The sequence below is a fragment of the Chenopodium album genome, chromosome 11 (assembly GCF_948465745.1).
Source record: "Chenopodium album chromosome 11, dcCheAlbu1.1, whole genome shotgun sequence".
Classification (NCBI taxonomy): Eukaryota; Viridiplantae; Streptophyta; class Magnoliopsida; order Caryophyllales; family Amaranthaceae; genus Chenopodium; species Chenopodium album.
The window spans coordinates 47,582,622-47,606,527 of NC_137844.1; the positions used below are offsets into that span (position 1 = coordinate 47,582,622).

The following is a 23,906-nucleotide window of genomic DNA, read 5'->3' on the forward strand; positions in this document are numbered from 1 at the left end:
ATTACGAGGAAGAAAGTCATGTGTTGCTGATTTTGAGACAATGGGAAATATGTAATGGTGCATGGTAGATTTGGCAAAATACTACCTCCATTTCTTTTTAATTGCAACAAAGAGGTATTATTTGTGAGACATAAATTATCCCTTTGTTGCAACTAAAAAGAAACGAAGGTAACAGAAAAAAGGTGTAGAAATGGTTAATTGATTCTAAGATCCATAGGTCAAATTGAGTTTATAATTCTATGTTTAAAGATAGCTCAAAAGTCTATGACAACAGTGGAGGCGGGACAATAAAGAAAAGAGAGAGAGCTAACTGAATTCAAAAGGTTGAGGTATGCTTGTGCAAGCAACCAATATCTATATATTTGCGTATAAAATACTCTCTCCGTCCCTTATTTTTTTCCCATAGCAAATATATGGGTCAAACTTTTATAACTTTGACCATGAATTCTCATTAATCTATTAGTGATAATGTATTCATGTTAGATCTTGTTAGAATATTCTCATAGTATATTTTATTAATATCATGTTTTTATAATTTTTACGCATATAAAAATGGAGATATATTCGTTTGAAGACGTGTCTTGGAGACCGTGAAAAGTCAATGGGGCAAAAAATAAGTGACAGAGGGAGTATGTGTTAAGACATTGAATCGGTTTCCTTTTTATATATCAGCTGGTATGTTGGATACAAAATACATGATATTAATTCAACTCCTATTAATGGACGTTATCTAGCTTAATAAAATTCTCAGGTGCTACCCAAAACCAAATTTCATCTACAACTTAACGTTTGTGGGTCTCTCTACAATTAAATAAATAAATAAATAAATAAATCCGCCCCTATAATATATTATTATATTTCTGTTTTGTTATAAACCTTTTCACAATGGAGCGCATATAATCCTCTGCTGACCAGACAACATTCAGGTGCAATATATGCGCAGTCCTTGCAAAGCCGCTCCATTTGATACACTTCCAAATGTTTTGGTTCTCATGTTCATCAATTTTCTAAGCAGCTTCATGCAAATCATATGCACTTCAACGTTGACATAAGACAGTAGGTAGTCAAGCTTAAACTTGATACTTGCATAAGACAGTAGCTTTGATTGTAATCTAACTTAATTACATGAACTTCAACCAGTTACTCGTTACTCTAGCTTCCACTGGATGATTCTTTACTTTTCTCTGGGACGACATCCTTGTCAGAGCTGCCTGCATCCTCAGCCTCAGGTTGGGCTGACTGCGACTGACTTCCAGCTTGAGAATCAGAGGTGATGCCAAGTACAGTAAGTACAGACCTGAGAGCATAGATGCAACCATAATCATCAGTCCATGATTTTATGACAAAAGGTGGTCAAATACTCAAATGTGCCACAAAACAGAGATCATTTTCGACATACCTTGGGAGAGAAGATTTAATGTTCTGCTGGTTTGCATGAGCAGCCAGAGGTGCTTTGAGTGCAGGAATTTTATTTAGAGCAGCTTCAAGCTGAGCTTGTGGCAACTGGAAAAAAACAGTACTAACATTTAAAACAAAACTCCAAAGGCACCAAAAATATTCAGAATTCATGTGTTTTAAACATTTGTCTAACAGAAATTATGTCAGGCCAATGTGATTTTACTATCCAAAGAAAGTACAACTTAATTTCACTATTAAACAGTGTCATGCACAAACTTTCTGGTCTTGAAGGAGTTTGCAAGCAGACAGCATGATTCTAATGAAATGATCTCTTTACAAACAACCATGTGCTTAATGGCAACAAGAAAAAATAATTTAAGAGTTGCTCTCTATAGATCCCAGATTCAAGCTAGTCTGAAGGTACATGTGCTCAATTAAAAATGCTAAAACCTAGGAACAACAACAACAACAACAACAACAACAACAATAATAATAATAATAATAATAATAATAATAATATTTTTATCCTCCCAGCGTATTGGATAGCAGCAGGTAGATGGACTCAGATGCACTATAAAACTAGGATCCCAGTATTTAAAGAGAAATGGAATTGTTTAACTCTGCAGCTTTAGTTTTCAGTTTTCATTCATCTGTGAAAACAGTAGAATCATATTGAATTGAAATATCGTTGTTTCTGTTTTAATAAAATATACTTGATCCCCTGATAAGATGCCTCAGAAAAGATGGCTCATTAAAAAACACGGAGACACTATATCAGAACATTGGACGTACCTGAAGCAACACGGTAAAAGAATGAGGCTGTGTTAGTTGTGCACATTTGAGAAATCCAACCCATAACTTTGGGTATTTCCATATCTGTTAAACAATGTGTCAATCATAAGATTCAAGGAAACATGAAGGTACTCAGAGATAAATAGCACGGCAACCTATAGCTGAAATGTTACCTGCTTGCTTACAAGTCGAGAAAGGATATCCATTATGAAGTCCACCTACAGTGTGAAAAAATAATAAAAATTAGAGTAATCTTTTTCAAAGTGAAATGCAAATGTATACTAAAACTCGGAAACCATTGTAATACACTAATTTTAATGCTAATAACCAACAAGGTCACTCTAAGCTGGTTGATGTAAGGCAAAAAAACCTTTTTAGATGAAGCCTCAATTTATGAGTAAATGTAAAATCCTGCCTCACAATTAAAATGTGTGGTATAACAAATCTAACAAAATATGGTGGCAAGATTTTCCTAAATGCAAGAACATATCACAAGGGTGGAAGATTAACTAGCTTAGTTGGTTAAAGCCATGAGGGGTGGTACTCTAGACCTAGGATCAAATCCCGTCTACTACGTACATCATTTACCCTAGCAGTTCACTCTACACCAAAAAAGAAAAAAGGAAAAAAAAAAAAAAAAGAACAGATCACGAGGAAAACATATACCTGTAATTGAATGTATCCAACAAAGGCTGTTATGGTTTAGTTTTAGTTGGTACTTTGTACACAGTAGCATGCACCATAAATAATAACACAGTATTCAAGTACTAAATCAAAGCAACAAATGATCTTGCAATTCTCGCACATCCGAAATACTTGAAATATGGAAGAGACAGTTAAAGGTAAAAAATGAAAGTGGCAGTTACAGGTAAATGGCATCTCCCAATGAAAGTGGCAGCTAGACAAGATCAAACTTAAGGTAAGCTAATACTTATAGTCAAACAAATATGCTGCCATTTGAAAATGAAGAAAGACAGCAAGCAAATATTTGAAAAATAGCATACCTTGGTCATCACTTTGTGGCAGCAAATCACTAGTACTCCTTCTGTCTCACATTACTTTTATTGTTTGAGTTTTTTCATGTGAAATTAAGGAATTTGGGACATGATATGATTAAAGTGTAAAGGTTGTCCTTTTTTTGTTATTATAATTAATCTATGACAAAAAGGAGATATATCATTTAAGTCATTTTGGAACTTAGTGAGATATGGTTCCCCATAAACTTTTTATTCATAGTGGGTACATTTTAGGACAAATTTGAGTATACTTGTGTCTTTAACATTTTCCAATGAAGGCCTATGAAGATAATTACAGTATAAAAGGAAATGGGAAACACATTTGGGACACCAAAAATGGAAATGGAAAAAGTAAAGAGGGACGGAGGAAGTATTAATCTTGCCTAAAGCCGGTTTCAACACAAAAGCACTCATGGAAGAGAGACCTTAACCTTCCAAGAATTTTCCAATAAGATAAAAGAAGCAGAAAAGAAATTTAAAAGAAGAACAGTAAGGCATCTCACAAGGGATTAAGGAATAATCAGAGAATTGATTCAATGGAACATAGACAGGACTTAGAGTTTGCTAAGACTTACAGTCAACAAATGAAATAGCCAAATTAGACGCACAAGAAGTGTACTTAAAAGATATATTTTTTTTAATAATACTATTATTATTCTTTTTCTCCAGCCCCTGACATTTATTGCACAAGTTTGGGGTAGCTTCACATATTATGAACAGTAAGTGGCTTGAGCAACAGATTTTAAGCACATCAAGACAGCTAGCCAAGCAGCAGAGTTTATATAGCTTTGTTTCAGACAAAAGAAGCAAATCTTTGCTTGCTCATTTCAACAGAAAATAAATTAGAGAAATACATAATAGAACATAGCTTAAAGGCTTGAGGATCAAAGAAGGAGCAAAGTATATTAATATCATAGCATGCAGAAAAAAATAATATCCCTCTTACCAAAGCTGGAAAAGCACCGATTGCTTGTAGTACTGTTCTCATGAACAACAATGGAAGAGGAATCTGTTCAACCTACAAGAAGAATAGGGGAAAACAAAACCAAAGGCTACAGGATTAACATAAGGGAAAAAAAATATAGAGAAAACATAAGAATGTTCAGAACATACCAGCTGATTCAGAACCTTGGCAATTACTTGCTGTGTGAACATTTGTCTTTGCTCAAAGCAAGCATTACATGCATCAGTCACCTGTTCATGGAAAGGAAATACAAGCAAGATCATATTAAGATGGGAATCTAGACACAAGCAGATGTAAAAATAAAAAGATGGTGGCAAGAAAAATGCCTTCTTCAAAGGAATTCCATCTTTATCAGGATCTATGCTGTGGATGGCAATTAACACTTCTGATGGAGTTAGCACAGGATTAGGAGTCGAACCCTGCAAAACAATTCGTTCAAGTGGTTATATAATACTCCATAGAATTTCTTCAAAAAAAAAAAAAAAAAAAAAAAAACAACAACAACAACAACAAAAAACATCCATAGAATGGTTTTAAGTAGTTGCTGAATCTAATGGTTTAAGTAGTTGCCGTATCTATGAGAACTATTAAGCTAGGATGGTTTTCCCGCTCAAAATCAAAAGTCAATGGATTTCATGAAACAAACAACTTCTCAATGTGAATAGTTTTTCGTTAACACTTTGGATATTACCAAGAATAGCAAATCATGACTCGTATCCTCCAGGCTCTAATAGGATGAAAAAAACAGCATATAGGTAGTTCAATTTGACAGTTTAGGCAAAGAGTACGATAAAAGTGTTCTCTCTACTTTTGTCATCTTCCTAATCATCTTTACTTGACATAATACACTAAGACTTTAAAAAAAAATTAGCAATACAAAATTTCTACTGCTTTCAGGTCGACATCCTAGTAGTAGTAGTAGAAGAATACTATTCCAAACAGGCAATAACAATTAGCAAGAATATACCTGCAGCAAGCGTGCAAGAGCAGCCTGGAACTTGTCTTGGGGGAGATTAACAGCATGAGGGAAGACCCTCAACACCTGACAATACAAAGTCAATAACAATTACTCCAAATAAAGCCTACTCCAAAATCCTAGAAATACAGCTATAAAATGATGATGTGCAGGCATTGAAACTGTAGTCAAAGTTATAAGATGAATAGTGAACAAAATCTAAACGTCTCATCTATTGTGAAACAGAGGTAGTATTTGCACAGCAACAATAACAATAGTCGGGGGTCCTAACATGAAAAAAGTGGTGAAATATCGAAGCAGAGGTGATTACAAAAAGACAAGGAGAGACAGTTACAGCACTATTATTGGGACCCTCTCTTCCTCCAATGTTATAAATATATATACCTTTTTTCTTTTTCTTTTTCTTTTTTGAGTAAGTAAAATTTATATACCTATATCTATATATCAATATTTAAAAAAAAAAAAAAAAAAAAAAAAAAAACCATATGTAGCTTCAATCAGCACAAACGTAACCTAGAATTCTGGAAGTTGGTGAACATAAGTAAACAGGTTGATGATATGCTACATGCTATAACCATCCCTAAGGCTTAAAGGTGAGGGAAATTATACTTCCTCCGTTTCTATATAGTTGACACGTTCAATTTAGGCACACATATTAAGGAGAGGAGAGAGAAGGAGAGAGAATAATAAGGCAAGTGTGGTACACTAGTAAATGCAAGGTATAAAACTTACCCTAAAAGGAAACGTGTCAACTAAAAATAAACTTCCTAAAAAGGAATACGTGTCGACTTAAATAAAAAAAAAAAGAAAAACAAAACGGAGGTAAGTACTATACAGTATCCAACAAGTAAATACAGAGAAACTATCTAAGAAAATAATTTCTATAAATAGTAGCATTTTCTCTGCAAGCTGCAGGTGATAAATCAAATGTCTACACAGTATCATTTACAGACAAGCATGAAAGAGAATAACATAGAGAGTATATATGTAAAAAGAACCTCCTCTTTTGGTAGAAACGGCAATATTGGAAACAGAATCTCTATATCCTGTGCCATGCAAAAGTAAAGATGCATTAGTATATTACCAATTCTACATGGAAGTTATGAGAAGCAGAGATAAGAAAGAAAAATATACTATACCTTTATCTTTGTCTCATAAAGTTTTTTAATAGTAAATATCAATTCTGCAGATGGAACCCTGCCATCTGTAAGAGTATGCAAAACCTATAGCATGGAAAATTATGTGTCTCAGAATTTGGGCATTTTAGTTCCACATGCCGCATAAAAGGATAAAATGCAAGGAAATATCAGTCTCTAAGGTAAAATAAATCTGAACAAACCTGCATCAGAAGATTCTCACTTCCATCAGGTGGATCAGAGATAATCTCAAGAAGAGGTGGTGATGCACCCATTGTCCGAATAAGAATAGGCATCTGGCTATGAATTGCCTGTACAAAACCAAACAGTTTAAGAATGAGCAAATTAAAAAGTGCATAAATAACCCAGTCAAATGACATTTTACATGCAAATCCAAATACACCTGTTTCGCTGACTCTGGTGAGCTTTTATATATGATAAATATTTGACGAAGAAGAGTATGTTTCTGCAAGCAAAGTCGACCGCAAAAGACAAAATATTCAATTAGACAACAGATTACAAAGTCATACACAACCAACTAAGAAAATGTGTCACCTTTGTACATAGGGCAAAATACAGTGACATGCATTGTTGTGCTTCAGATACGGAAGTACTGGCAACAATTCCAGGTGTGCAAGGCGGGGAATTATGAGCAGATGATTCTATGGCCATTGTTTCCCCTGTCGATTGGTCTTTCGCAGCCAAAGTTATTTCAAGACTCTGATCAAGTTAAAAACAAGGGGGTAAGGGGACATCAAAAGCAGGTTGAAATTTACACGAAGTGGAATGCAACCGTACAGAATACTATTTATTTTCAAGTTTCACACAGCAATAGAGCAAGCCGAATGTTTTTTTACTTTAGAATTGATAGGATGGATTGGATTTAGACATCCAATGAGTGAAAAATCCTTCTCGTGAGAATTGTCCCTTGAACATATATCCGTAGTTTTAAAAATATTCCTCCCACTGATCAAACAATTTATTATAACAATTCTCCTCCACATATGAGTTTGCATATCAATAATAAAGCAACCGCTCAAATCCTTCAAGTAGACACATATATTAGTGTACGAGGCGGAAGGGGGGGGGGGTCAAAAAGAATGAAATCCAGCAGGTAATCTAATGAAATTCAGTCTCCTCTCATTATTATGTAAAGAACAAGTTCTGAAAAGCAATTTACACCTTTTGCGATTGAATACTTGATTTATCAGCATCTGCACTATGAGTATTTTCCACAGTAAGCAGCTTCTCCTTAGCAAATTCTTCTATTTGCAGGGAAATTGACGGTAACGGATACAATTTATTTGCAACCTGCAAAAAAGGAAATAAGATAAAAAGCACACAAGTGATATGTGCACTTGAATAGTACATATACAAAGCTTTATTTGTTAGCATAGTCGACATACCAAACGTATTGCCTTCATACGAACTTCCTCCATATGATGCACTGCACTCTTTGGAAGGAGAAAAGCTTATCAGAGGACTTGATATTGATACAGAATGAATGCATATACAGATTCATCATTTTAAATCATGTCCAACCCCTATATTAGATCCCAGTTCCTATACTAAGAAGCCTTTTATAACATAAATTTCAATATCACTAAGGCACTAGCTTCTATAAAATTAGTCTCGTAGTAAATTGGTAAAGCTGTTATTGCATTGCTAAACCCATGTTCTTACTTAATCCTAAGTTCTAACTTTTCACATACCTTAACATATGCTATAGTCTTTCATAATTTAATAAGAAAGGTCAAACAAGCAACTTACAAAAGGTGATTTTATTCATTGTGAGATTTGTGATCACTATTCTCAATTAAAAGTCACTTTTTTTTTTGACACAAATTAAAAGTTACAGATTATAACTTCTCTACACAAATTTGCATAATTTTTTCAATTTATCGCACATTTACAATATATTTATTTCCTTTCTTGACGGTTTTCATTGAATAGCAATTAAAAAAAAAAAAAAAAAAAAAAAAAAAAAAATCAATTACAAAGTGGAGAATAAGAAAACACTTCTTAGAAAATTCTTCAAAATTCATAATTCTTAAACAATAAAAAAAAATTCACTAACAATCCTAAAAGAATTATGGCGTAGCTAGAATAATTTCTAAAGGGCTGAGAATCATACTATCCCAGATTTTTACTTCTCACAAGTCACAACACATGTCCATAAGATCATTCTGCGCACACTTTGGTTTAACTTGTTTCCATGGACACTTATTTTTAGTTAGACAACTTATCCAATAAACAATTAATAATTACCACTTGCTATAATGTTCTCTCCAAAAATACAAGAATTTATTGTAATATATATTGTTATTATTTTAAATGATATATTCTCCACTTGTTCATTTTAGACCGTGATAGTTTCATTATTCGTTCTCTATATTATTCCCACTGTAATTCATTATATGGTGGCCACCTTATATTTCTTCTTTTGTAAAATCATATTTGTAATGAAAAGACATACTAGGAGCATTGAACAAATTTAGAATTTCCTTATAAAAGGGGGATGCAATGCATGCAATGGAAGCAATGTAATCATCTTTTTTTTATTTCCCATTTAGCTGGTGCTGGAATTATACAAGATAGACAGCATATAATCCAAACACATCAAAGCTCCTCACTGATTTCATGCATGATGGCATTGTGATTTTTATTTTTTATACCTTGTCTTTCATGATGTCTCTCAATCTTTCCTCCTTTAGTAGTTTCAAATCCTTTTTTTTTTTTTTTTAAATAAAGTTTAAATTTTAAGATTTTCTTGGATGTCCCCCCCCCCCCCCCTAATAATGACCCTTGTATATTGAGATTTTCTTGTGTTGCAGTTGTACCGATTGCATCCCCTTTAAATTTGTCCATGCAAAGCTATTATGGCTGCCACATGCTCACATGCTTTTGACCATAAGTGAAATCTGAGGAAGAAGAGGAAAGTTCATAGCCATAGGTTTTTTTTTATAACGTTGTCAATTTCCATCCAAAAAAAATGTGCAAACAGGACCATAGGGTCATCTTTGAATCTCCGGCATATGAGGTTATATTTTAGCATATTACTTTATTTCATGCCTCTAGGGATTCAAGGGTTAACATCCCAAAAGAAAAGGATGATCTATCGAATGATAACACATTTATGTAGACATTGGGAAAATAGAGATGAGGCCCCATATCACTTCAACCAGCATCCCCGACCACAACCAATTTCTCAATGAACACAAATTTTTTCCCAATCAACATTTACATTAAGATCATGGTTCAATTAGAGATTGACATCTACATAAAATCATTAAATATGATAAAAACACAGACCTGCAAAGCAATTTTCAACAGCACATCACGCAGAGTTGGCCTCAGCATTATCAAGCTCCACACAGCACTGAGACCTTGAGTAACCCGATCTCCATTGTGCAATTCTTTTTCATCTTTATCTCCAATCTCAGGTGAACACAAGCATTCCAATAATTTAAGGCTCGATTTGGGCAAATATGGAACTTCACTGAACAAACGACTCAAAGATTTGTCAGATGGTGGGAAAGAATCTCTCAGTGTTTCTGCCTGCATAGATATTCAACAACTTACCACAAAGAATATATGTCCAATGGAACGAAAGTGACAAAATAGAGGACTGTATACCCACCACTTTTAGAAGAAAAGTTTCATATACAGAAGAAGCAGTTGTGGAAGAAAAAAAGTCACGTTCTTCTTCCGCCTCCCCATACAATCGGTAGAGGACACGTAATGTCAACTCGTGTCCCTAAACATTGCGTGATTCAGTTCATGTAGTGCATATTTTTGGACAATCATATTTCGAAACAATCATAAGAGACTCAAACAAATATCATAGAAACAAACACAACATGACGTCAATAGCAGCAAATTAAATAATATACATCACCTCATGGTTTATGTAATCTGACAATATGTGTGTCTGTAGACATGTCCAAAGGTCAAGGTCCAATGAGAGCTGCAAAAGGAAGAAGGGAAACTAGGTCAAAGCACAGAAAATGTCACATATGGTAGTGAAAACCAAAGGGACACCCCACTAAAAACAGTAAAAATTCAAAACACAGCATCTTTATCTGCTTCATTCCAGCATCACTATTCTTCTCTCAGATTTTCTAATATTCGATATGAAGCTGCTTTTCTAATATTAACACATCACCAAAAAAAAAAAAAAATAACCACCCTCAAGGTAGCCAGAAGGATACACCAAATTTTAAAGAGTTCATTTCAAAAGGCAGTACAATATTACTTTTAGCATCCAGGTCTGTTAAGCAAATAAAAAAAGAATGTTCTTACCAAACGTTAATGAGTAAATATACATAAAATTTGAGCTTTAACAAGTTACTTAATCCAGCCATATTCACAGAGGTAGAAATTATCAAAAGCCTAAGTCCACTAGAAAATAGTGATGCCGCACCGTAGTGAAAAAGGCTTTTGAGTTCTGACAAAGAAAAAAGGAAAGTCAATCACACATCTTCAAAGGTGATAGGATTTTTTTGGTTTGGTAGAATTCTATTGGTTTACTCCGCTATCATACAGTAAAGTATGCAGTTTGGAAAGGCAAAAGAAGGGGAATAAAATAGTTTAGTCTGCTTCTTTACTATATCAAAGTTTAAGTTAGAAATGAATGACCTAAATTCCATACTACGGAATATTCTGACATCTTAATAGGCTGTAATGCTGATGTTAGCTTCTCTTTGGACTTTGGTCTCAGAATCATGACCTCATGGGGAGTTCCCTAATCATTCTGATGTATTGTGAAGCAGGAATCCTTCTATTCTTTTCCCTCGATATCTAGTACACTTTGGTCCCAAAACTCCCAATTTATTGTAATAGAAATTTCTCATACAGAAAAGGCCCTAAATATTAGTTTTCATCTTCAAAACTAAATGCTTTGTCTGGATAAAAAAATTATAAAAAAAATTAAAAAAAAAAGTTTACTTTAAACTACGGCTTTGGGATTCTTTGTGTAGCATAAGAAACTTTAAAAACCAGGTATTTCAGAAAGCCATTATACAAATTTACACCCCAAAATCCTTTAGAATGACACGAAAAATTCCTCTTTTCCTGGACGGAAATTCTCTCTTTATAAAACATCACTTCTTTATCTGAAATCATACCAGATCATGCACTAGTAAATGAAGTGATTTAACTTTTACAAGAAAAAGGATAATTTATCATGCAAGGACTTTGAATGAAGGTTCTTGATAATGCAATCATTTGAAAGATCCTTTGGATATCAAATTTCCCAGTTCAATCAGCGTAAAGGGAAAAATATGATTCACCCAAGAGGAAAATTTTGAAACCTTACAGTTTGATAGTTCTTTGCTGTCTTTCATGTTGATAAATTTTAAAAATATATATAAAAAATTAAAAAAAAAAATTAAAAAATTAAAAAAAAAAAAAAAAAAAAAAAAAAAAAACCATGTTTGCACACTTTCTACTAACTGACTTATTCAAATCCGCAAAAGTAATGATTTATAATAATGTTTGCTGAGGAACAAACCCATCAATAAAAATAAGAAATACAAAAGCACCTTAATTGAAGGATAAGCATTAAAATTACAAAACATAATAATTACCTCAACTCCCAAATAAGAAAGTAAAGAGAATCGAAGCTGTGAACCTCCAGAGACAGCAACCTGCTTGTATGCTTCCACAATGCGCAAAAATACCAGCTTTTGAAGCTTATCCTTGTCTTCGCTAGAAAGGTCTATCACAGGTGCTGAGAGCTTAGGCAAGATAAACTGGTGAACTGGCCCAAGGGAACTAGCTGTAGAGGCCATCCCTATGTTTGCATCTGCTGCAGCAGTTTTAGAGCTAAGTTCCTCAGACTTCTCAGTTGACACTGATGGAAGTGATTCTATTTTTAACCTTTTCCCAACACTTGTAACTTGATCTTGGCTGCCATCATCCCGATCTGTGGAGGCCAACGATGAAGAAGCAACAGTGTCCAGGAATCCATCGCTATGAGCATTATCCAAGCCCGGAATGGCATTATCTGAAGGTCCCATATCTGGAAACTCACAGGCAACAGCTGACCCTTTGGATACTTCAAAAAGATTAGCAGAAGCAAAAGCACATGGCATATCTGAATCAACAAGCTCAGTTGAACTTTTTGACGTAGCATATGCCACAATGTTATCAGCAACATCCATAGCATGAGTTTCTTCTAAAAGCGGATGCTGTCAATTCAGGGTAGACACGAAACTCAAATAAACTAGAGAACAAAATAATATATATTTCCTTACAAAAAAAAAAATAAACAGACTTTTACATAAAAAAAAAATTAAAAAAAAAATAAAAAATAAAAAAAAAAAGTACACAGGAAAAATAGTTCTTTATAACATTAGTGAACAAAGAGCATATACTTGTGTGAAAAAAAAAGGAAAAGAGCATATATACTAACAATCTGTAGCAAAAATGCAGGTTTTAGGAATGGCTGTCTTGAGTCCTTGTGGAACAGAGTCGCAGACTGCTTTCCCTATGGACTACTTTCGATAAAAGATAATTTCATAGAACAAAAATACATCACGATAAAAGCTATAAGACTGCATACAAGATACAGAGGAATTTTGAATAAGTGGGAAAATAACCCAGGTGCAACCAACCACAAACAGGCTACAAACACAGCACAATCCCAGAACACCCCAATTCCACTAGTCATATAGCAATAAACACAGTATTGCCCTCAAAGCAAAGCATATAAATCCACTCTTCAAAACATCTGACAATCAATACTCACAAATTCAAGAAACCAAAACACATTACCTCCATGAACCCCATCACTTAGCCTGTCATTACTCCAGCCATTTTTACCCTTTGGTACTTTTTCATAGTGGTTCTACTGGAGTTATCTCCTAGTTTAAAGTATGATCAGGAAGCTAAATTTCCCTTTGGTACTTTTTCATAGTGGTTCTGCTGGAGTTATCTCCTAGTTTAAAGTATGATCAGGAAGCTAAATTTCCCTTTGGTACTTTTTCATAGTGGTTCTGCTGGAGTTATCTCCTAGTTTAACGTATGATCAGGAAGCTAAATTTCCATTAAATGTGACAAAGCACTACTTGTACACTGATCAAACTTTAAAATAATAGTAATAATAATAATAATAATAATTAAAAAAAAAAAATTGGGTGCAAAGAAAAGAGAGGGGGGGGGGGGGGGGGAAGGGGCCTGCAACATGACATCTTTGAGACTAAAAAGATGCAACAAGAAAAATATAGATGCTTGCCTCAATGTTATGTGACACTGGTGGTTTGACATCAGCTGCTGCAGATATGAGCTCGGAACTGCTACAGTGAACAGCATTTGTCAAAAATGATGAAAGTTGGTCAAAGGGGGTATCAGTATCAATTTTATTGTAACGCAAACCCAAATTTGCTTGCAGTTCTTCATCTCCCTCAGCCTTTGGGCAAGTAGAAGGAAGGTTTCTCAAATTCCATATAACCACTTCTGCAAGTAAGTCAGCAGAGATACCTGATATAAGTATCTCCAAAGATGCAGCAGCCTTTTCACCTTGAGCAACCAGGGCACCAAAAAGCCCAACAAGTTGCTGTACAGGCCCCAAATCATCTTCTTTCGATGCACTTGCCACCCCAGGTGAATCAGACTTAATTTCGACAGAAGAACGAAGATCACCTGACTTATCACTCAGCTCCTCTGATACACTGTGCATAGATCGGGCACGTTTTCCAGGTGTATCCTCATCTTCATTCTTGTCACCAACTTCCAGGTCACTGGATCTTTTTCTACCCACCTTATTATGCACTGAATCATGGACTTCAAGTGACTGCTCCTCCTGTCAGATACCTCAGGATAAGTTGGTGCAAATTTGAACAAATTGTCTAAGTTTTCTTATATGTAAAACTGGTACATTCGAGCAAATGCTACATAAAAAGTTACTCATCTAAAAAAGAAAAATCTTAATTCAGTTAAAATAATCCAAAAGTGAATACCTTAACAGCAACTAGCTCAGCCTTTTCCTCCTTCACATTTCCATTGCTACTGCACATGCTTTCAAGGGCTTTTTCTGCCAGATGCCCAGCATTCATTTCCTTCAAAGCACCAACTAATCGATCCCGCCACTGATGAAATCAATTATATCATGAGCTAAAAAAGCATAATGTTTTAATAGAATAACTCTCATTATTTGACCTGCTGCAACTTGAATGTCTAATTGGTAAAAATTACAACATTAAATAAGTCAACAACTCGGCAAGATTATAGCAAACAATCTCCGATATCCTAAGAAGGAATACTCATTTATCACATCACAAAATGTAGCCAGAAAGATTAAATGATGCAGCAAACTTTGACAGCCTAATGGAACTAGTGGATGCCTCCTCATAAGAGTCAAAATAAATATGCAGCTTCAAACTGACTCTCCTAAAGCTCAAAGACTCTAATCCATCAGCATCCTCAAGTCTACCAAATCAAAGGAGACACACTCTATCCAAGTATATTCAGACCTAGGGTGGAGCATGGCAAGTTAATAATTATAAATTTAGGCTCCGCGAAAAAATAGCATAGAGTTTGTGTGTGTGTGTGTGTGTGTGTGTGTGTGTGTGTGTGTGTGTGTGTGAGAGAGAGAGAGAGAGAGAGATAGAGAGAGAGAGATAATTCTGGTAGTCACATCAATTAAATTGACGTAATGATTCAAGCTCCATCTGCTAAAGGAAAGACACATGGGAAAAAAGTAGAGTTGGCAAAAAGTCGTGTCGTATTCGTGTTTAGTCTCGTGTCAATTTCGTGTTCTTCATAAAACCTATCAAAAACTATGTAAAATGTAAGATAAATGCATAATTTGACCACTTTATCAAAACAGGTCGTGTTCGGGTTGATTTCGTGTCGTGTTGTGTCGACTTTGTGTTTTCTCTCAGTAACTTCGTGTCCGTGTTGTGCCGGTTTCTGTCGTGTCGTGTCAGGTATTGCCAGCTCTAGAAAAAAGGGATCAAATCCATGGTCAGGGAGCATCAGGTTGATATTCTGAAGAGTATGACAACGGATGGTGCAAGAATGATTGCAGTGACTAGATCAGTGAAAGTGATAGCCTTAAACATAAAGGCAAGGCCCACGATCCCAACTAGCTTTAATGAACACTAAATTCACAAAAAGGGTCAGTTTAGCCTGCAACTTCTAGTGATATGTTATGTTAAGCACTGCAAATTAAGACCAGACTGAAATTGCTGACTCAACATGGGGCCAAATGATTGCAAAGCAAAGCCAGAATCCCACAGAATGAATTCATGAAACGTGTATCTTTGTATCCCGATTCTGAGATTACTCTAGTGGGAACAGACATTGGATGAGAGCTTGATTTACAGCAACAAAGTAATGTGGCGCAAAGAAAGGAATCTGCTGTGAGCCAGTGAATGCATTAGAAACTTTTTTACCCTTAATTTCTGTGATGTTCTTTCATTCAGCTCTCTTAATAGCTATATACCAAGATATCAACAATGTGCAAACAAGGGGAAAAAAAAAAAAAAAAAAAAAAAAAAAAAAAAAAAAAAAAAAAAAAAAAAACTCCCCCCAATGCTCAGGAGACATGCAACAGAAGGATTGTCTAGTTTTGGAGCAAGGAAGAGAAAAACTGCAGACCTACCTCGCAGTCTTTAATTTACTAAACATTAAGAAGCATGGGAAAAGAGGGACCAGACCAACAACACTGACAACAGTTGGTGCCTCCATGTGGCATACAGTATAGGTAAATATTGATGATGCGTTATTGAGTGATTATGAATCAGTCTGGCACTTCATCATTCAAGACCACGAGGAAAGCGTTATCCAGCTGTATTATGCAGCTTTGTGGGAAATGTAGTGGCAAGATAATTTGAGAAAACAAGATGGCATTTAGATCATACATCTTGGTAAATTGAAAGTAAATTGGAGCAAAAGCTCAAAAAGGGAAAGGAACCGGAAGAGGTAAAAAAATTTAACCAAGACATTTGTCATCAAGTAACAAAGATCTAGGTCCAGGGAAACATGTTAAGACAAAAGGTCATAAAGTGACCAGCTGGTTTTCACCCAATTGGTGGTGTGAGCCGTGTGACATAATTAGTAACCCCTTTAAATTAATTCCAACAACCACTCTAAAATTTTACTAGTAGCTTCAATTAAGCATGTAGGTAGCTCTATCCCTCCATCAGTAACCCCATACATAAATTGTCAGTAATCTCATAATGGTTAGTAAGTCCATATATGGGATTATTGATAACCTCATTTTAAATTTTTCACACCGTCAACTAATGGTGCAGCTCGTCTCCTATAAGATTGGAAAGGTGACTAAAATTTGCCCAATTGAAACCTCATCATCTCAATTCTCATTATAGTGGTGGTTGCAAAATGACCAAATGATCTTATTAACTTAGTTGAGGGGCCTTTAAATTAATGGAGAGCTTGGACAGAGTTTTTGGAATGGATTCAAATTGAGCTAGAATACGTTCCATTGTTTGGTTGAACTTTCTTGCCTTAGAATCTCATACCATGAAATTTCTAACTCCGCCCCAACTACCAAGAATCACATACCCACCTTCCCCCTAAGATTATGACTCCATTCCATTCTGGATACAAACCCTAGCTATAATAGAAAGGGAAAAGAGAAAAATAATGAAAAACAATCACCACACTTTGCCATCACTAGAAAGGCATCACCAAATGTTTCTTCTTCGTCTAACGCTATTAGTTTTTTTTTTCTTTTTTATTGTGGGGGGGGGGGGGTATTATGGCGCAAATTAGGTGCAAAATTCAGGCAAAGAGATGCTATAGCCTTTATGATTAGAAAAAATAGCGTTTTATTCAATCTTCAAAAATTTTTACATTCTTCTACCCTTTGTAATTTTTGTTGGCTATTTTTTCTTCACTTGCTATAATCTTTTTTTTTTTTTTTTTAAGAGAAAACCTGCAATTTTGGTTTTGTACAAAGTTGACTCTTTTCCTGCTCTAGATAAAATAAGAGTGCAGAAGATTTAAGGAGATAATGGCATCCAATAACTGGCAATTCCTTTATAATGTCATCGCTGTCAAGAAGTTAGGACTTTGGAGGTATTTACATCACAAAAAGGGAATGGCTAAAATCCATACCTAGTGTTTGTTTAACAAAGTTTTAATTTTTAAACCCATACCTCAAAGGCTCAAGTGCTCAACCTACAGGGAAGGTGGGTATGGCTCATACCAAATGTACCAAATTATCAGATATCAAATAAAGTAACAATATTCACTCCCAAACATAACCAAACACATGGTATTAAACCCATACCACCTCAGCTTCATTTGCAATTCCAAACTCATACAAAAAAAAACAAACTTTCTCTTATACACATGCAAGTCATTCACTGCTATGCCAGCTTCAAGCATCTATACCTGACACAAAATACAGTATCTAATCCCAATCCAGTGAGGCCACTTTCAATTAGAAAATTAATAACAGGTCAAGTACGACTAGAAAGTGTCACATACCTAAAAGATAAAGATAGCAGATGACCAAAGAAAGTTGATTTATGAAAAATATATTTGAGTAAATATATATAAAGGGTCAAAATTATGAGACTTAATTATCTAATGTGTATTGTTCAAATTAAGTAGACAGTCATCTTACAGCTACTTTAACAACCAAGGTAATTCTATCAACCCTATCATCAAATTAAGTAGACAATCTTCATACAACTATCCTAACAACCAAGGTAATCAGAACTTTATTGATTTACATAAGAAACAGCGCAAAAAAGAAGATGAAAGATCATACCGGTGTAGCACTAGGGTGTGCACACTTCAAGCAAGAGAGATATGCATTCTTTAAAGCACTCTGTACTCCATAAGCATGCAACCCCTTGATAACAGAATTTGAAGGATCCAGACCCAGAAGGACTGGAAGAATTCGTCCATAAAAGGATGGCCTCTTCACAGCAATGGCTGACAAACTGGTAAAGAATATATAATAAGTAAGACCAAACAGTCAGAAAAAATCATGAGGATCCCAAGATAATGAAAGGAAGAAACTTGGGACACAGATAAATATTTCGATTATGACATCAATCAGAAGGTCATGGTCTCATGGTCTTAAAAAAAGGCTTTTGCAATAGGAACTGATAGTATATTTTCCATTTTATCCTAAGAGGATCTATTTTCTGGTGACTATGACATCACTTATCTTTCTAACAATTCAAAGACAGTGATATCATTTGATAGGCTGAAACATTTGCAATTACACACACAAACACACCACCACCCCCACCACCACCACCACCAACAACAACAACAAAAGATGTGTGTAACACTAATACAGCACTTGAACATTTGCCACAATCTCCCCCGCAACAATAAATGTACAGCCTTGCATTACAGTTTACAGATATAATTCATTCCTACATGAATGGGAAGTTCCAATCATTGTTGTGCTTCCTGCATGTAAACTTAAAATAGAATAAAAGACTACTGACACAGGGCAATTGACAAAGGATCTAACATCTAAAGATGATGGTAAAATGTTCCACAGCCGTGTTACTGCAGTCGTCAATCACCACAGCCTTTCTCCAGAAAAATTAAAGTCACCCCATTATCATTCACAAAATTGAAGTATTTCCTGCAGTTGACTCTGGGGAGAAAAAGGCATCACTATTACTTTGAAGAGTAAAGCAAGTTCAGGCAGGAATATTTGCTAAAAGGAGTTGTAAAAGACTTAAAGCAAAATACAACACTAATAAAAATAATGCCCTCTTTTTGTGCTTAGATACAGCTATACTTAAACCAACAATTAAAAAGTCATTGCATTGACAGCTGTTCTTGTTGGACTAAAAATCCAAAGATTTGTGAACGTTAAAAAATCTCATCTAGTAATACCCAGGTTTAATTCAAGAACAGAAGACCGTTTAACAAAGTATTTAATAGGTGTATCAGGGTAATTGAGTCCACACTTAGTAAATGACAGCATTAGAAATCAAATAAATTAGTTATTATTGTCATTTAAGTAAAAACTGATAAAATAAGGATATTGGAAATCAGAGTTTAGTACAGTGTATGAAAAAGCACACCTCAAGAGGGCCTAGTTGCTAGACAATTGGGGTAGAGCGCTTTGTGATCTAGATGAGATGAATTCAAAGAAGTGCATGAGGTGCACCAAAAAGCGCACGATTGAGATGCAACCAACTACCAAAGGCGCACATCAGTCGAAGCTGAAGCAGCTAGTTTCGAAAGCAAGGTAAGGCCCCCCTCGCCACTCGGAATATATTTAATTTTTTAATTTAGTGCAAATCACTCTATTGAGGCAGATCGATGGAGACCTAAGGCGCGACTAGGTGCAGCAAGACTTATATGGCCTTATCACACCTTGAGCTTTCTTGTACATCGATTTAGTCAATAATGCCATTTCTTTTTCATATATGTATTCAAATAAAAGCACGGCTCAGGTATAAAACTTGAATTACTAAAACTTGAATTACTAAACTTCAAGACCAAAATAGAAAGCACCAAGCATTGCTTGGGTATTAGCTAGGGAGCTACTAAACTTCTAGACTAGCAACCTTACATCATTTTCCAAGCAAAAAAGGAACTCATTAGAGAGGTATAGCTTACCAATTAATGAGCACAACCACCATGGAGGTGCTGAGTGATTTCACGATGGGGAGGCGAAGTTGATCAAGCAATAATCTTAAACTTTGACTGGCTTCAATTGACAGATCCCCAAGCTTCAGAAGAGGATGCCCTCTACGAACACATGAGATACTGAACCCTGCTTCCTTACCTACAGCTAAAATCAGACCCTTAATAACAATATCAACAAGAAACATTAAGTACATACTAATAGCTAGATTGATTTATGGTCCATACCATTACCATCACTAATAAGATGAGATGGAAGCTCAGTACCACCATTGGGGTCTGGAGTATAAATAAGAATGATGGCTGCAACAAATTTCAGAGCCAACAATCGTTTTCCATCACTTCCAGACTGAAATACAGACATTCATCAGATACATAAAGAATGAATGATTTTATTTTATTTTTTTCTAATAAGAGCACTGAGAACTTATTTTTAAAAAATTATATACAATTGAAAAAAACATTGAAGAACTTTATGCAAGGTAACATGCCTCAAAAGCTATTGAACATATCTTTTCCTTCAACTTCAGCATCCACTCCCACGCTGACTCAAGCGAATCATCCAACTTGCTTGCATTTAGCCCCTACACTTGCCAGAATAAGATGAGAACATTCTTGAAGCAAATTGATTAGAAGACGAAAAACATTTGTAAGGAAAATGGTCCGAACCATCCAGGGATAAGTTTAAGCTAATTGACATCATATTAAATTGGAATCACATTAAATTCATGCCCTCCTACACAGGCATTTATAATTCATAGTCCCTCCGTTTTTTTTTTTTTTTTTTTTTAATCTTCCTACTTAAAGTTCATATAAAATGTGGTAAGTGGAAGGTGAGTCCTTTTTTTACTTTTTAGGTAGGAGATAAAAAGTTGTTAAGAAACATTGGTATTATTATATAATTAAATATGGACCAAGTGATGGGGAAAGGAGTGATAGAAGTGGAAATTATCTTTAATATAAAAAGAATAAAGCAAAAGTAGGAAGATAAAAAAAGAACATATCACAAATGGAAAGGGGGAAGATAAAAAACAAAAAAGAACAAAGGGAGTACTAAAAACCAACCTAAAGTTTGGAATGCTATATCATCACTCTCCTAAGAAAGCTTTGCAATTGCATATTTGTTCCCTTTAATGAAAGGAGCAAAAAAAAACAGAATTTGATGAAAAACAATCATTAAAAGAGAGGGGGGGGGGGGGGATAGAGTGCAGGAGAATCGGAAAACCTTATATTAGGAAGATTTTACAAACACAAATTTCTAAGTAGTCATCTGAAAGACAATCCCAGGCTTGAACTCTTACAAATCTATGAGCCAAGCCAGTTCAGCGTGCTCAAAGCCTCAAGTGCATTTTGGCTCACATACCTAAATGCATCATCTGAAAGACAATCCCAGGCTTGAACTCTTAAAAATCTATGAGCCAAGCCAATTCAGCGTGCTCAAAGCCTCAAGCACATTTTGGCTCACATACCTAAATGCAGCATATTAAGCTATAAAAAGTCTCAAGCTCACTCACATTCTCAGCAGTGACATGGGAAACCTCAAGGCATCACCTCTACACGGTTAGCAGAATCAGCAATAACTGGGTCAAACTAACAACCCCCCCCCCCCCCTCCCACAATTACTTATTCAACTTTTCATCAAACAAATTTAATGGATCATATGTCACACGAGATTACCTGTAATGCTATTTTCTCCATGGTACAGCAAAATATATTAGTGCCAGATGTAATAGCTTGCCGGGCCACTGCTGGAGTATCATCATCAACAACAGTCAACAGTGCAGGTGTAATTTCAGGTAAAACCTCCAAATGCCTCAACCCAATTTCACCAATTACCCTAGAATCCAGATGAAAACATCAGATAGATTGATATTTCTAGAAAGAAGAGAGTAATGGAAGGTAAAAGAAAATACAATCTTAGAAAAGGGAAAGTGCTAAGACCTTTAATGCCCAATCTAAGAAAATAAAAAGGACTTAAAGCCTTTCTTTTTTCCAAAAAAGCAACAAAATCAGAATCTGCTTCAAGCTCACTAACCTTAACAAACACAAAAGAGTATAACAACAGACGCATGAATGAACCCCTCAAAAAAATCAGGAATATGCAAAGAGAAGATGAATACAAATGGTAAGGGGGGTGTGTGAAATTGGAAGCAGCAATTTACAAGTCCACTAGTGGAGAACAGACGTGGCCCTGTCAGCTAAGGTCATTCCAGAAATTAGTGTAAGGAGACAAGAAAATTGAGGGATTTTGTATCAGCAGGAATCAGTCAAAGTCTTAATAATGAGAACATTGCATTTTTAAAATAGTTCTCCATAACTCTTCCTAGTTTGGCTTCAACCCATCAAAAAAAGCATCTCACCCATTCCCTTGGAGACCACATCGACTTTATTCACCTTGTGCAAAAGAAAATACCATTTGACAGAAACTGCTAAAGCTACCTTATCCACTCAGGAGATGTTTCTAAACATTGCAATAAAACCCAATTCACCTTATCCCTTAGAAATAAAATTAAACAATCTGCCACAAGGAAGCTCCTAGTCTTCTTTAAAATTACAAGCAATCCTACACAAATCATAAGCAAGAATTATGAAGACCTTTCTTACATTAAAGAGAATCCTGCCTCTACTCCTCATCCACTAGTATAAGAACCTTCCTTAGAAATCAATCAAACAATCACAGCCTTAATCCCATAAGTGGGGTCAACTAAATGAACCAAAAGTAATTATTCCGTGTAGTCATCGACAAAAATCTTCCTCCTTCGTCCTTTACGATCCAATGCCTCATTCTCATGCAAATCCAAATACATCATATCTTTCCTAACTCCTTCCAACCAAGTCATTTTCGGTCTCCCTCTCTCTCGTTTAACCCCTCTATGGTCCAACTCTTCGTACCGGTGCACCCTCTGGTCTTCGTCTTACATAACGTAGACAATTTTCCCTTAATTTGTGTGCAATGCCTGCCACACCTGCTTTCTTGTGAACAACCTCATTTCTAATTCTATCTCTTAGAGTATTCCTGCACATCCACCTTAACATGCGCATTTTCGTAACCTCCATCTTTTATCTTAGGAGCGCAACATTCGGTACCATAGAGCAACACTGGTCTTATGGCAGTCCCGTAGACCTTCCACCTCCTCTTGACACTATCCCTAGACCTTAGTAGCTTTGAAATCAATCATTGAATTCTCAATACTGAATTGTCCTTCCACAAACATTCTTCTTAAGAACTACAGAATGTTACCAATAATTCTTGTAATATCAATGTTCCAACAAACTCCTAAACCAAATAACAAACAACGTAAAAATGGCTAGTACAAGTACTAAACTTTACAATCATCAATCATCCTGTACAACTCCAATGCACAAAAAATCAAAACCCCACAAACTAAAAATATCAAATTCCGTAAAAATTAGCTTTAATCAGTAAAAACACAATCAAATTGATAACCCACAAGCCACAACGATAAAATTCAATAGCGAATCCGTAAAAATAAGTTTTAATCAGTAAAATTAAAACCCGAGTGAAGAAACTTACTCGGTAACACATTTACGAACAGGGCTAAAACAATCAGAAAGAAGCTTCAACAAAGAAGGGAGGAAATCAGAGAAAGAAACAGTAGTATCATCTTCTAAGCCCAACAATTCCTGCTTAAGTTGATGCAAATTTTCGAGCTTTGAAGGGGTATCAGCAGCAAAGGTAATTGAATCAATGAGACTCTGAATTCTTTCTTCAGAACCAGCCGCCATTAATCCCACCATTATTCTTTCTTCTTGTTGATTGATTAATTTTGTGAATTTTGCAATTGCTTCATAGCAAGATCTTGCTGTATATTTTGGGGAAATTAATGGGGGTCGAGCGGGAGAACAAGGGGTTGGACGTTAGAGACTTGAGAAAGAGAAATCGTTAGGGACAACTTTCCTAATCAACTAATGAATTTTTTCATATTAACATGCTATGGAAATTATTATTTTTGATAACCTTCTATTTTTAAATTTTCTAGTGAATTGCAAAAAAAAAAAAAAAA

The 23,906-nt window shown here is 35.3% G+C and overlaps 1 protein-coding gene across 5 annotated transcripts; it reads right to left on the reverse strand.

The window, feature by feature from the left end:
- Positions 1 to 824: 824 nt before the first annotated feature.
- LOC145567644 (uncharacterized) lies at positions 825 to 23,825 on the reverse strand. Of its 5 annotated transcripts, XM_081626978.1 has the most exons (28): positions 23,417 to 23,825; positions 21,559 to 21,718; positions 20,373 to 20,465; positions 20,110 to 20,230; positions 19,855 to 20,029; positions 18,029 to 18,203; positions 14,244 to 14,372; positions 13,927 to 14,086; positions 13,520 to 13,740; positions 11,871 to 12,473; positions 10,181 to 10,249; positions 9,923 to 10,039; positions 9,595 to 9,840; positions 7,689 to 7,736; positions 7,465 to 7,593; positions 6,838 to 7,002; positions 6,686 to 6,748; positions 6,486 to 6,593; positions 6,286 to 6,369; positions 6,145 to 6,192; positions 5,138 to 5,212; positions 4,497 to 4,589; positions 4,320 to 4,400; positions 4,153 to 4,224; positions 2,364 to 2,408; positions 2,191 to 2,274; positions 1,400 to 1,503; positions 825 to 1,297 (listed from the first exon to the last, which is right to left on the reverse strand). In XM_081626978.1, the coding sequence occupies exons 1-28, from the start codon at positions 23,638 to 23,640 to the stop codon at positions 1,153 to 1,155; spliced, it is 3,837 nt and encodes a 1,278-aa protein (XP_081483104.1). In that variant the 5' UTR covers positions 23,641 to 23,825; the 3' UTR covers positions 825 to 1,152. The 5 variants fall into 5 exon arrangements, with proteins under 5 accessions (XP_081483104.1, XP_081483103.1, XP_081483102.1 ...); XM_081626977.1 differs by having other exon boundaries at positions 13,520 to 14,086; positions 19,855 to 20,023; positions 20,116 to 20,230; XM_081626976.1 differs by having other exon boundaries at positions 13,520 to 14,086; positions 20,116 to 20,230.
- Positions 23,826 to 23,906: the final 81 nt, after the last annotated feature.

Excerpts from the sequence above, each read along its gene's own strand:
- LOC145567644 (XM_081626974.1), bottom strand. The coding sequence starts at position 23,640 with ATGGTGGGATTAATGGCGGCTGGTTCTGAAGAAAGAATTCAGAGTCTC. Across the intron at positions 4,590-5,137 it reads CTCTTGCACGCTTGCTGCAG|GGTTCGACTCCTAATCCTGT; the intron begins GTATATTCTTGC and ends ATTGTTTTGCAG. Across the intron at positions 2,275-2,363 it reads CTCGACTTGTAAGCAAGCAG|ATATGGAAATACCCAAAGTT; the intron begins GTAACATTTCAG and ends ATTGTTTAACAG.